Source organism: Oryx dammah, unplaced genomic scaffold (genome assembly GCF_014754425.2).
Source record: "Oryx dammah isolate SB20612 unplaced genomic scaffold, SCBI_Odam_1.1 HiC_scaffold_8, whole genome shotgun sequence".
Lineage (NCBI taxonomy): Eukaryota > Metazoa > Chordata > Mammalia > Artiodactyla > Bovidae > Oryx > Oryx dammah.
The window spans coordinates 48,269,999-48,284,868 of record NW_024070192.1 but is presented as its reverse complement, the minus strand read 5'-3'; the positions used below and the strand labels follow the sequence as shown (position 1 = coordinate 48,284,868).

The window sequence follows — 14,870 nt, the reverse complement described above, 5'->3', positions numbered from 1 at the left end:
GCACGTCCCTCTGTTGTGGTTTCCAGATACAAATATATGAATTTTTTTTTACAAATTGAGAAGTTTGTGGTAACTGTGCATCAAGCGGGTCTATAAGCACCATTTTCCTGACAGCATCTGTTCACTTTGCTTCTCTGTCACAGTTTGGTAATTCTCACAGTAGTTCAGACATTTCCATTATCATCATATTCGCTATGGCGATCTGTGGTCTATGATGCTACTGCTGTAGTTGTCTGGGGGCACCAGGAACCACGCAGCATGTGTTCTGGCTGCTCCGCTGACCTGCTCCACCCACCCATCTCCTCCTCAGGCCTCCCTATTCCCTGAGACACAACAATATTGAAATTTGGTCAGTTAACAACTCAACGACAGCCTCTAAGTGTTCAAGGCAAAGAGGAGTCTTATCCAAAAACTAGAAATGATGAAGCTTAGTGAGGAAGGCATGTCGAAAGACAAGACAGGCCAGAAGCTAGGTCTCTTGTGCCAGCTAACCAACTTTCGAAAGAAGGGAAAAGTTCTTGAAAGAAATCAAAAGGGCTACTCTAGGGAACACACGAATGATAAGAAAGAAAAACAGTCTTATATTACTGATACACAGAAAGTCTGAGTGCTCTGGAGAGATGATCGTACCAGCCACAACATTCCCTCATCCTGAACAAGGTCCTGACTCTCTTCAGTTCTATGAGGGCTGAGACGTAAGGAACCTGCAAAAGAAGTCTGAAGCCAGCAGAAGTTGCTCATGAAGGTTAAAGAAAGAAGCCACCTCCATAACACCTCTATAACAGAAAGGGGCAAGGTGAAGCAGCAAGTGTTGATACAGAAGCTGCAGCAAGTTACCCAGAAGATATAGCTCAGATAATTAACGAAGGTGGCTATACCAACCAACAGATTTTCAATGTAGACAAAACTGCTTTCTTATTGGAAGAAGATGCCGCCCAGGAACTTTCATAGCTAGAGAGGAGAAGTCAATGCCTGCCTTCAAAGCTTTCAATGGCAGGCTGACTTTCCTGTTAGGAGCTAATGCAGCTGGGGACTTTAAGCTGAAGCCAATGCTCATTTACTATTTCAGAAATCCTAGCGCCCTGAAGAATTATGCTACATCTACTTTGCCTGTGCTCTCTCTGTAAGTGGAACAACAAAGCCTGGATGATAACACATCTGTTCACAACATGGTTTACAGAATATTTTAAGCTTACTGTTGAGGCCTACTGCTCAGAAAAAGAAAAAAAAAAAAAAAGATTAAAATATGACTGCTCAGTGACAATGCATCCGGTCACCTAAGACCTCTGATAAAGATATACAACAAGATTAATGTTTTCATGCCTGCTAATAACAGAACATCCATTCTGCAGCCCACGGGTCAAGTAATAATTTCGACTTCCAAGTCTTAGCCTTTAGGAAATATATTTTAAGGGGCTATAGCTGCCACAGATGGTAATTCCTCTAGTAGATCTGGGGAAAGTAAAGTGCAAACCTCCTGGAAAGGATTCACCATTCTAGATGTCATTAAGAACATCTAGGATTCATAGGAAGAGGTCACAATATCAACAAGAGGAATTTGGAAGAAGTTGATTCCAACCCTCATGGTTGACTTTGAGGGGTTCAAGACTTCAGTGGAGGACGTAACCCTAGACACTATGGGAATAGCAAGGGAATTAGAAGTAGAAGGAGACCCTTAAGATGTGACTAACCGGCCACAATCTCATGATAAATCTTTAACAATGAGCAAAGAAACTGGTTTCTTGGGGTGGAATCCACTCCTGGTGATGACTGTTAAAACGACAGCAAAGAACTTAGAATATGACATAAACTTAGCTGATAAAGCAGCGCAGATTTCAAGAAGACTGACACCAATTCTGAAAAAAAGTTCTCCTGTGCGTAAAATGCTATCAAACAGTATTGCATACTATATAGAGATATTGTTCATCAATGAAAGAGTCCATTGGTGAAACAAACTTCATTGTCTTATTTTAAGAAGTGGCCACAGCCACCCCAACCTTTAGCAACTGCCACCCTGATCTGCCGGGAGCCGTCAACACCAAGGCAAGAGCCTCCACCAGTAGGAAGATTATGACTCGCTAAAGACTCAGATAGATGACGGCCAGCCTTTTTTCATCAATATCTTTAAGTTTTTTTCAGACATATTGCACACTTAATGGACTACAGTCATAAGGTAAACATAACGTTTCTATGAACTAGGAAACCAAAATATTCATGCAACTCGCTTCACTGAGCTATAAGCTTTACTGCAGTGGTCTGGAATCAAACCTTCAATGTCTCCCGGTGAAGTGAAAGTCGCTCAGTTATGTCCAATTCTTTGCAACCCCATGGACTTTACAATCTGTGGAATTCTCCAGGCCAGAATACTGGAGTGGGTAGCCATTCCCTTCTCCAGGGGAATCTTCCCAACCTAGGGATCAAACCCAGGTCTCCCATATTGCAGGTGGTTTTTTTTTTACCAGCTGAGCCGCAAGGGAAGCCCAAGATTACTGGAGTGGGTAACCTGCCCCTTCTCCAGGAGATCTTCCTGACCCAGGAATCGAACTGGAGTCTCCTGCATTCCAGGCCAATTCTTTACCAACTCAGCTATCAGGGAAGCCCCAGTATCTCCCAGGTCTGCCTGTAATTAAGAAATATTTCACCCCTCTGAATGCCCAAGATTTACAAAGTCTGTGGCTTCATGTTATCTTTTATACACTTAACAGGACACAGAATGGTTCTTTCCCTGTGGTCTCTGAATTATGGCCGAATTCTTCCAGCAAGGATGAGAGATGCCAAGGTCTCCAAAGACTAAGGACAGCTGCCAGGCATGACCTAACCCCTCCCCCAGCCTGTTCCAGAGAGAACTGGAAGAATGCCAGGGGGTCTTCAGTGGTACACGCTCAGCCTACATACAGCACTGCGGCTTGTCCTTCCTTCCCCAGGGGAAGGTTAGGAATTGCTGCCCATTCTGAGCCAAGTGAGGGGGCTTCTGAGTCAATCTTTCATACTAGGAAACTACTAGAGGGAAAGATAGGCACCCCATGAGCTGGTGAGCATTTGTTTATGAGGCAGAATTATGCCTGTCTGAGCAGGAAAGAGGAACAAGAGCAGGAGGCAGGAACAAGGAGAGCTCACAGCCCTCAGAGCCTCTCACCCAGAGAGTACACGCGAGTGACCACTGTGCGCCCAGGGCTAGGCGAGGTGCTGGGAACCCGGCAGCCGCAAGCACGTCACACCCAAATCTCTCCCTTCTTGGAGGCGGATTTCAGTGGAGACAGACAGATAATAGATACAAATAATAGAAAGTAAAATATTTAAGATAGTAAATGTGACAGGGCTAGGGAGAAAATCAAGCAGGGAGACGGGCAGCAAGTGACAGGGTGGGGAGAGGGAGCAAGGCTTTGAGTGAGAGGGGCGAGAAGACCTCACTTAGAAGGTGACATCTGAGTAAAGGTCTGAAGAAGATTAGGGCGAGACCAGTGCCTGTGGTTCTGGCTACAGGCAAACCCTGAGCAGGAGAGGACCAGAGAAGGACAGGGACTGAGATTTCACGTTAGACTGGGATGTGTGAGAGCTGAAGGTGGCCAGGAAGTTAAGGAATCTGGGAGGATGGTAACGGGTAGAAAGGCAGAATTCAACAGAGCATGGTAAGAACTGACTGGGGACCCAATAACTTAATTTTCTTTTTTAAACCAATGATTTAATGTTAATGCCTCATCTAGTTCAGAGTCTTTGATAAACCAGTTAACATGTGATTTTACATTGTGTATAACAAGAACTGGGAAACCTGGCCACAGAGACCTTAAGTCAAATAGTTGTTTCTGGGTAGGATTTAAGTGTCTTATCTACAAAAGCAGAAGCTACTTATAAAGTCCTATGAGGCTCAGAGAGATCTAGATTAAACTACTTGACATAGGGACAACTGGAAAGCCTCCAAAGTGCCATGACTTTGAAGAAGTATAACATGAAAGCACATACCTAGTAAGTATTCCATCCCTTGGGCTGACTGAATCACCTCCGTGCATACAGAGCTACTACTGATGCCGTTTAAGGTATCATTGGCCTTCTTAATGACCTACAAAGAAATGAAAGCACATCACCTTACATAATCAGGAAAAGTCATTACAAAGCAGCTCACTGCTAGTAGAAAACCCAACGGCAAGCTGGAAGGTGTGAAAATGCATGACTGATTGATGTATGTAGATGACTGTGCTGCAATAAATCTGAGATTTAATTTTGACATTGATGAACCAAGCCTCTGTTTTTTTGGAAGTGGAAAGACAAAGGTTCTTCAGCTTACATATTATTTTAACTTGGGCAGAGATAATGATATCGTTTTGTTACACATTAAACTCAGTGACAGAAGAGGGCACCATAAGTCAACTGAGTGGGGTCTGCTGCAATAGGTGGGGAAGAAGCCTCACTGAAGACATGTCACTTTCCACACAGGTCCTCCTAGTGCAAGGCCATCGAGGCAGAGCTCGCCCCGAGTCCATCCAAAGCAATCAAGAAGGCGAGACGACGCAAGAGGCATATGCGGGCGTGTGAACGCAGACAAGTGAGAGACTTACCTCCAGAGCACTCCCCAGACACCGCTGCCACTCATACGCATACCGCTCATTCTCCTGTGAAAGTCACCAAAAGAGCTGGGTCAGGCGGGCAAGCCGGGGATCCCCCCTGTGACTTCCGTCAGCTCAGAGTCCTGAAGACTTACTTTCATGTCTATGAAAATCACTAACCCAAGCGCAGTTGATCTTCTGAACCCACGAATGATGACTTTTATTGATAGCTCCTGATAACTATAACTTCTAAACACATGACTTGTAAATTGGAGGAAAATGGTTTTTAGTGGATTCCCTTCGTAAACATTGCCTCCTTTGTTCCATTAACAGTGGAAGCTTCTTTAAAGGTACGCACCACATAGGTGTCTAGCACGAGAGCCAGGATCAAACCACAGCTTCCTGCTCCACAGTCAGGAAGCTATGTGTGCGAGTGAGTGTGTCTGACAGGACGGGGAGGAGGATGCTCAGAGCGTTGGCTGGAGGAGGAAGCAGCGTGGGACGAACGTTTCCGTGAGAGGGTCCAGCACATCCGTCCTCTCTCTTTTTTTCTTAAAGATTTTTTTCTTTAATGTGGGCCAATTTTTAAAGTAGCTGCAATACTGCTTCTGATTTTTTCTTTCTTTTTTTTAATGTCTTGGTTTTTTTGGCCATGAGGCATGTGGAATCTTAGCTCCTTGACCAGCAACTGAATCCATATATATCCCCTGCACTGGAAGGTGAAGTCCTAACCGCTGGGCTTCCAGGGAAGTCCCCCACGCTCCCCACCCCCGCCCCTAGCACTGCCTTTTGAGGTTTTACCGCTAAGATGATAAAGTCCACATGCTCAAAAAGAACTCCCTGAAGAAATACTTCCTTCCTTGTGAGGTCTCAGGAATAATTCCACTTTTAGGGTCAGTAACTACTCTCAGTGATGTCACATCTAGGAAGAATCTTCATCCGGGGCTAAGGTCACCATGCTCTCATTTAATGACACATCTCATGCCTGGTGCCTTGGGACGGTCTGCCCCCCATTCCCCAGGTGACCGAGGCCAGCACTTTGCCTCGGGGCCCCGGGGACATGGAGCCCGCTCACCTCCACTTCTCCCGTCAGATCTTTGTACTTGTCGCGGATGACGGGCAGGGCAGGCTTCTCGCTCAGCGTGTTGGAGCGGTCCCTGAAAGGCTGCTCCAAAGCCGGGGAAGGAGAAGAGCGACTTATCTCTTTATCACCAAGGCTCAGGCTCCTCTTGTGCGATCCTGGGGGAGATGGATGGCACAAAGGTGCTGATTACTCAGCTTAATCCAAGCAGAGGCTTTTCCTTGCTCACACGACCCTCTTCTCTAGATGCTGGCATCAGGAGGTGGTCAGAATCACACTTCTCATTTGGCCTGTCTGGCAAGCGATACGTTGAACACTTTCCCTTGTTCTCTCATGCCTGAGTCCCCTGCCTTTAATTTTCCCCATTACGCTTCTTTAATCTGTGACAATACTTCCATAACTCTGAGTGTGGGATCACTGGAGTCTGGAGGACTAGGGTCTTTTTAAGTATCAGTGTGCAACAGTGTGGCTGCTTTTCCAGTCATCACTTATGGATTGGTACTGACTTCCTCTATCCTTCTCAATGAACAGAAATCAATGAGCCCTTCTGTCAGGGTGGGATTAAAACCAAAGGGGCAAACTCAAATGCCTTCAGAGAGCAGGCGGGCAAAGGAAATGACTGAAGCAGGTCAGCTAGAGAGGAATGTGGTGGGAACCATGACACAGGGCAGACCTCACACCATCTGCTGGAGGGGATGATGCTACTCTGCTCCAGCTCATCATCAAGAGGTGGGAACGCAGGCCTAGGACTGCCAGATACTATGCCTTTCCAAGAAAAGCTAGAAATCCAGGTTGTGAAGTGTCATGGTTTTTATGCATCGGCAACTGCTTCACACACTAGAAATCCTTCAGCGTGGGTCAAACAGGTCTGCAGACCGGACCCAGATCCACAGGTACTACATGGCACCTCAGGATGAAAAGACATACTCTGTAGCCAGGGATCAAGAGCAGAACTCACTGGCCCACAAGGGGGTCAAACCATTTCTCTGGCTCTTCTAACACAGCACACTTCTCCCCAAAACAAGCCAACAAACTGACCATGTGCTGCACTTAATTTTAACCCCCAAAGCTGTCATCTGATGAATACTGGTTTAATTTCAGTTCAGTCTCTGGGAAACCCTCTTTTATAGCCTGCTGTCACAGACTCTGATTTTAAACATTGGGAAATATATTTCCTGCTAACCCAGGGACCAACTTCTTATTCTAAGAACGAACGAACACTTAAACACAGTGGAAGAAACCAGGATGTAAAATCTGTGTTGAAAGCTACTCACCTTGAACAGAAAGGTCAAAGGTTGCTAGCTCATTTTTGATCATTTCTTCGCTTGATTTCATTTTGCCTTGTGAATTGGCCACTAAAAAGTCAAATTTGCTGATTTTGGGCTTCTCACTCTGAAACTCTCCGAAGTCATCTGTGCATTCCTTGGGGGTGTCGTGGGAAGCACTGCTGGAGGCCGGGCTCAGGCACACGGCCTCTTGGCTCCGCTCGCCTACAGGCAGGTCTTGTCTGGTGAAATCCCTGAAGTGCCCGCTTTCATATTCCTTTGGCTCACTGGCCTGTGGGGTCACGTCCTTAAAACTGGCGAAAGCTGGGAAAGTGGTCTCTGGAAGAGGGTCCTCGCTGGCGAAGGTTGTGACTTTGGAGAGAGATGTCACGATGAGGTTTTCGGAACTGCCGAACGAAGTCTCTTTCTTTTGAAGAACTGAGGCGGCTGCGGAGGCTCCGCTTCCTGCTGAGAGGACAAATGGGGACAGTTTTCTGCCCTGAGAGGCATCATCCCTGTCTGACCAGTCATAGCTCGTAAGTGTGCTCACTGCAAAATTGCTACTGTAGGTTCCAAAAGCAGCATATTTTAAGTCCTCTATATCTGAAAGGGAAATAAGACCCCACAATTAGAGGCAAGCTCACCATGTAGGCAAAATGCCCTAAACTCTGCAGAAGCAAAATGTCTAGCGTCTTTGATTAGTTCCATGCGATATTGGAATTGACTAAATTTAGAGCTTGTACTAAAATTAAAGGAGCTGGGCTGTAAAATCTGATCTTTAAAAACCCACATTAGCCTTGAGCTGGCATTTATATTTAGTAACAAAGAGTCCTTTTCTTCCGGTATGACAGTTCCTAAAAAAAAAAAAGACAGGATGATATACATCCACCAATATATATACTGTCTGATAGAAGGATAGGGTCATTTAATAAAATGTCTATTCACTTGTAAACTTGAAAATGTATTTACAATATTCCCTGCCCCAAACAAGACTCTTATGTTTCGACTTCATTGGAACATGTTCATTTACAACATGCTCATATGAAATGTATATGACACACTAATTAAAAATCGATTATCTTGAAACTAAACGAAAAAAAATGTTATAGCTAACTTTTAATCAATTACTAGGTGTTTCTGTCTAGGCAAGGCCAAATATGAGATTTTAATTAAGTAGTTACTTACCCAGTTGTTATTTTGGTCACTATGGACGTCATACTGCTGTGATGGGAGTATGAGGGGAAAAAAAAAATCAATCTAAGCTAACTTTAGCCTCTAAACAAATAGAATCAAAGGTCTGGGTCCTCTTGGGCTCTTGTTTCTCTTTCAACTATGTGTAACCGCCTCATAAAAAAGGAAAAGAAAGAAACGCTGGGGAGGAAGACTCATTTTACACGCTTAATATATATTTAAATAATTTAAGAGGTGGCACCAAACAGCAAAAAGAATATAGATTTTTAATTCAGACAGACCTGCCTTCAACTTCCAGCTGCGCCACCTACCACTTGTGTGACACTAGGTGAGCTATTTAATATCTCAACTTTGGCTTGCTTATATGTTAAAAAAAAAAAAAAAAAAAGACCAGGCACTTGGAAGGGCTGTGTTGTGACATTAATGATAGTGTGTGTAAAGGGACCAGCCCAGAGTCCAGTAAGCAGCACAGCAATTATTATACAGCACAGTTGCCACCAGCCTCAATGTGAAATTTAGCTGCTTGCCTTAGGGCTTAAAATAGAATTGTTTCAAAGTAAAATGTGAAAAGTCAACCCCTCACTTTGGTGGTCTTAGTAGAGAAAATTTCTTGCCCATTTTCTTGAAGCCAAACCAGCTGGGGCTGAGTCATACTGGTGTGGAGAAGCCACCTTCCAGCACCATGGTCCATTCAATCTGACCAAGATGCATTTGGTCTCATTTTGTTCACTGTCTACCAGGTAAGAAAGCCAAATGCAAGACTCCCTCTCCGACAACCAAAAGCAGGGCTTACGAGGAAAATGCTCGAAAAGTTCTGTGACAGAGAGTCTCATAACTCAGTTAAAAGGTGAGCCAACACTGGGTCTCCTCGTTTCTCTTACACAGCGATGCTGCCTGGTTTATGAGAGGGAAGCCATTCCTGACATTGCTCCTCTAATAGTGCACCCCAAGTTTCTCTCTCAATCCTATTAGGAAAAGGGCACTAACAATATAAACAAGAGGGGAAAAAAAAGATTTAGGTGAAAACATACAGTTTAGAATGAATGAAACAAGACTTTAGACAGAACGCCTTCTTAGTCTCCGGCTGTAGTGTCTGTTTTCCCCACTATTTAAAGGGATCAGAGGGTTCCCTGACTCAAATTAAGTGAAATTCAATCAAAAGGCAGATTCAGTTAAACACAAGATGAATGAGTCTGCAAAGGGTTCATTCAGAAGAATGTGTCACAACATAAACTTTTTATGATGAGATCCTACCAGAAAGCTCTTTGAAGAAGCTAGGCTATGAACTACTCCTAGAATCTCATCTACTAAATTGGTAGCAATTTTCATAGAGACCAAAGATAAATTTAATAAAAAGTTAAGCTCTTGTTCAACCACAACTAAGTTGCTATGGTAATAAAAAAAATCCTTTGTGCAATTATGCAACAAGAAAACACAAGTTAAAAAAAAAACAACCAGGAATGACTAATATAATCAGGTAAAAGGCATTATAAACACTAAGGGAATACCTTAGTTGAAGAGCTTTCAAGTATTTTGTGTAATACTTTAGGTCTTCAACAAATCTTATTTTTACTATGAATGATAAACACAACATTTTGCCTTTTGGAACAACTCACAGAAATGACCAAACAAAAGACTAAAATGGAAATAATCTGTATTCTAAAAAATAATGAGGAGTAAATTATACAGGATATATGAAAGTTAAACCTCAAGGCTGATTTTTAAATTTTACTTTTGCTTATTTACTGGCTAGACAGTGTAAAAAAAAAAAAAAGTTACTAAAGTGCAATTCATTTGGACACAAAAGGAAGTACTGCTATTATATAAGGAACATAAGAACACTGTATTCCTAAACCATAGCACTTTATAAGCAATATAAAAATGAGTTGTATTTCCTGGCATGGTGGATATTAGTAAACCATTTTTTTTTTTTTGATGTGGTAAATCAGTTCACTAAGTGTAGGTTAAACCAAGAAAATTCTTTATTTCCCACATTAACAGTTCTGTTTTCTAAGCAATCAAATGATATGTATTATTGTATATTGGTCTTAAAAATATTAAAGATTCTGTAAAACCTACAACATGAGTGATGGAAAAATAACATGGAATAACCCACATTTTATATTGTAACACTGAAGTTACTGTAGATGAGTTTTCAGTTTGACAGCTGAATTCTGAAAACTGCAGGAGAAAAAGGAAAAGAAAACAGAATGGATGCAATAAAAGGAATAGAGAATCACTACTGTGTTTCCAATTCTACTGGAAAACTCTTGGGCTGTGCTGGATTGAATTGCAATTGCACACACATAATGCACCAAATTGTGTGCTTTAATCTACTTATTTGTTTGCAACCAGCAATGTCCTATTACCAAGCCAGAGGAATAAACTGCACAATCTGCTTTCCATCATGGGTCTCAAATCAAGACGTGGCTTTCCTGCTTATGCTGGCAAGTAACCCCATCAGTCTCTCCCATAACCTCTATTCAAATCCCATCTGAACGGATGTTGTTCATGAGGACAAGGAACTTCTTGGAACAAAGAATGTGAGCTGCCACTACAGGACGCAGAAGGCCACACTGATTTCCATGGGTCTTTTCTAAAGCTGTAAGCATGTGCCCAGGTGATTAAGAGTTACTAGCTTTTGAGAAAAGCATTTAGAAAAAGAAAAAAGGAAAGAAATACATGTGCAAATTCCACCAATCCTCAGTGTTTAACAGAGCAATAAAAATGTTCGTTGGGGTAAGGAATTTCCAGTACTGATTTAGTCCAAACTCCATTTTAGCAAAGCAAGTCATGAAATATTTATACACTTAAACTTCTGTCCATTTCTGGTCTTACTCTTCCTTCTGAGATCAGCCATGTTCACAGTCTCTGTTAACTGTAGAGCCTGGTTTGACTGTATTGTCTTAAGGATCAAACACCCAGACGGTGTTGTTAAAGAAAACAGGAATGAAAGTGATCACGGTGTAAGCATGACAGGCCATAAAATGCTGCTGTATAATCGCCTTCTGGTATTTTCTAACCTGCATAGAAACCTACCATTCTTCATTTGTATGGACCCTTGTAAATCTAAGGTTTAAGTGCCGTCAGGCTATCAGTAAGCACCTGCAGGTTTCTGGGTCAGTGTTTTAAGTTCAATTAAAAAAAAAAAAAAGGTAATCCTCTGGATATTTTTAGTTGGAGGAGGCAGAAGGCCATGGAATAGTGCCAAGACATACAGTGGGGCATGGTCATCATTAAAAAATCTCATTAAAAAAGCATTAAATGAGCACAGAAGATGGCAATTACAACTGGAGCCTTTTGGCCACGCAAGGGAGTGGGCAGCACCCAGGAGAACCTCCTATGTATATCACCCCATATACAGTGACCCTATACAGCCAACATTTTCCAAAACAACTTATGAAAAGCATTCAACTGATGGAAAAACAAAGCTGGAAGCTCTTTAAAAATAAAATGGCTTGATTTTTTGAGTTACTTTAGGATTTAGCCCAGTTTCTTTGATATTGACAAAATTATCACTACTTTTAAAAATCAGTAGGGATTTTAATGAGAAACATAGTTTGACTGTAAAATATAAATACATCAGAATAATTTCTCAGACACTGAGGTGTGAAGTCAGGCACTAACCACATCTCACTTTACTTGGCATGGGGGTAAACAAAATAGTATTTTGGGGTTTGTTGGAACTTACAGAAGAGAACACAGTCCTTCAAATCTTTATTGTGAGTTTATATTGTTATATGTATTATCAAAACTTTCTCCCCAAAAAGTAGTGTTACTTTTGTTTTATGCACAGTTATGTTCATTTTCTGCAGCCTGACTTAAAGGAGAAAGGAGTTGAAGCAGCCCGAGATGGACCACTCTACCACTAAACTCCACTGACGAAAGAATTCCTTCACCAAAGCCAAAAGACTGGCACAAGAACATTCCAAAAGAAAGGCAACTGATATTATTGCTAGATAGAAGCTACACAAAATCCTTCTTCCAAATTAGTTAGCACAGATCATAATTAAAACATAATATGATTACACAAGGTTTTGCAAACCAAGTATTATTCAACTTGCTAAAGCATTATGCTCTGGAAAACACAATATTTTGAAGGGCAGACCCACATTTTCTTAGTCTCAATATGCAATTTCCACACCCGCACCCTCCCCGCCAAAGGCATACTTCAGTTACTGAAAGTAATCTCTCAGGAATTCTATTCAAAATCTTCACCTTCAATGGTTTAATTTCCTTTCTGACTCAAATTTTTAGAAGGAAGTGTCAAAATATAAGAAAAAAAATTAAAACCATGGAAATAACTCCTTTTCCCCAAAGTTTCTCACTATTATTATACTCTACAATGGTTAAAAAAAAAAAAAAGGCACCCAAATTTGGCTTACTCTTGTGGCTGACATTCATGGGTCTTTCTAAAAAAAAATTCTTTTCTTAAAAATGCAGAGTTAAGAACTTGCCTCACAGACTAAGTTAAAAAAGACCAAAGGAAGGTGACTTAATACATTCTGAAGCTGGAAAGGTAATGCACCCTGCAGTTAGAGGATGAAGTACTCAACTTCAAACTCAAATCAAATTCAGTCCTGGAGACTCCCTAGTATTAACAATGAGCACTTCCCATCGCAGAGATTATCCAAATTTGCTTCACGTATACTCTGTTCAGAAGTCCATCTCAGTATCATTTGATAATTTAATTTATAGATACCTAGTTATTAACAAATGTGGCCCTCTTTCCCCAACCCTAAACTGAGGTCTTTCCTTTCTTTCTCAGTTTAACTGCTAGTTGAGGCAGGCTCCAAGATGTTTACAAAGCAATAAAATCAACTCAGTTTTGTCACTAGAGGTAAGGAATAAAACTTCTAACATGTAACATAATGTAAGGTTTATACTTTTAAAATGTTTTAAGTTATATTTTAATCCAGTGCCATGTTAAACAGTTATATCAGTGGAATTATAAGAAGAAAAGGCTAAAATGTACCAATACTTTCTTAGGAAAAAGGTGTTTGAGGAAACAAAATAAACAAAAAGGAAAAAACCCTCAAACCACAGGAGGGTTTAAATTTGATATGGACCAGGTATTTTTCTTTGGTCTAACCCTGGAGAAGTATAAATTACACACATCCCCACACTTTCAAAATATGCCAAAGAATTATTTATTAACGTAGGACTTACAGATCACAAAAGAGAGTGATACAGAAGAGCTGGAAAAAAAGTCATCAGAATAAGCATGCAGATCAGTATTTGCAGAGGAATATACCAAAGCAAGTTCGAAAAGGCACATTCACACAGAAAATCTCCCAATTGAAAAAAAAAAAAAGACATCAGAAAAGCAGCCAAAAAATAATAATAAGGCGCTGATTAAAATACAAAGATTTTCCATGTCAAAGAAGAGCTACTTTACAGGTAGGTGAGTAGGTAGCTACAGAAGTCTTGCTAACCCTTTGACAGTGTCACAAAGAGGGTCAGCTCTTGCTGCCAACGAAACCAGATGATCTCAATGACTGCACATCAAGCTGCTTTAGTGCTGAGAGATTCAATTTAGTGGGGGTGGGGACAAAAGCAGCCTAGTTGAAGTTATATGCAGCAAGGGCTCAAAGGGTTAAATGTAATAATACGCAGAGAAATCAGGCAATGTTATTAGTATTATCTACCTTCCATACAAAGAATCATAGCAGGAGTTAAAAGAGACAGTATCCCCTTCAGAGTTAAGTTAGGGTTTCCAAACAGGATTAAGGTCCAGAGATAAACTACTAGGTCTTATTCTCTCTTCATCGGCTCACTTCTTATTTCTCCGACAAAATGTACCTTTTAATCCACAATCTAAGAGAGCAAGAGCTACTGTGGTCAAGATGAGGATAATGTAAAACCAAACTGCACTGGAGAAGTCTCTGTCATTTACCTTCTCCAATACATTCACACAGCACTCTGCTCAAGAATAATACCGCTCATTGGTCAGATTTCAACCCCTTTTACAACCACTCTAAAGGGATACTGCTCCTTTCGGACAGGAGGTTTACAGATCAAAAGGAGAGAACAATCCGCTTTTAAGAATATCCTCAAATTGAAGAAATTTGGCTTGAACATTACAGGTTCCAAGCTGGGAATGTTCCAAACATACATAATAGGACATGAGCACAGAAGATTATTTTAACAAGTCAATCAGAACAAGCTCAGTCACGAAACCAATCTCCCCTCCCAAAATGGGAAAGAAAAAAAAAAAGACATCCCAAGCCCAGATTAGACTCATCTCATAACGACATCTAGTTTGGCACTGTGAAAGAATAGAGACTCACCTTCAGAGTCCAAAAGGCTAGTGAAGATGTTATGAGATTTTAAAATGAAAAGTCACTATTACTGTTCAGAAAACAGAGTGCTTTGCAACCGACTGCTGTAGCTTAAGCAGCTCATACAAAAAAGAAAAACAGAATCTCTCCAGCAAACAAAGAGCAGCAAAACAGAAAAAAGAAAAGAAAAACATCTGAAGAAAAGTACATTAAAAAAAGTAGACAGGCAGGGGCACAAGGTGCCCTGTAGACAGCCCACTGCACTCGGCAAAGGCCTCAGCAAAGAGCCCGTGAAACACGGCACTCCTCCAACACCTTGCTCCCGATTCGGCACCCTGTTTAAGACCATTTCCAACATCTCAATAGCCAAAGGATGGATGTAATTTTGTTTTCTGACTTGACCAGTTTGATGTATGCAAAAGCCGTCATACTGTACAACTTCTGCCTGAATCTGTAAACTTGGGAGTGTCTTACGTGTCTCTCTCTGGTTAAACAACAATGAACCCTTCAC

General features: G+C 41.5%; 1 protein-coding gene across 13 annotated transcripts in view; it reads right to left on the bottom strand.

Moving 5' to 3' along the window:
* Window positions 1-14,870, bottom strand: part of SYNRG (synergin gamma) — an 88,906-nt gene that overhangs the window by 20,812 nt on the left and 53,224 nt on the right. For 9 of the 13 annotated variants that reach the window (XM_040244092.1, XM_040244093.1, XM_040244104.1 and 6 more), the window contains 4 exons: window positions 6,897-7,490; window positions 5,617-5,780; window positions 4,554-4,607; window positions 3,961-4,057 (listed from right to left, as the gene is read on the bottom strand). In XM_040244092.1, coding sequence (XP_040100026.1) covers window positions 3,961-4,057; window positions 4,554-4,607; window positions 5,617-5,780; window positions 6,897-7,490 — 909 coding nt within the window. The remainder of the gene's footprint in view (window positions 1-3,960; window positions 4,058-4,553; window positions 4,608-5,616; window positions 5,781-6,896; window positions 7,491-14,870) is intronic. The other 4 variants (XM_040244095.1, XM_040244105.1, XM_040244103.1 and 1 more) reach the window with 2 other exon arrangements.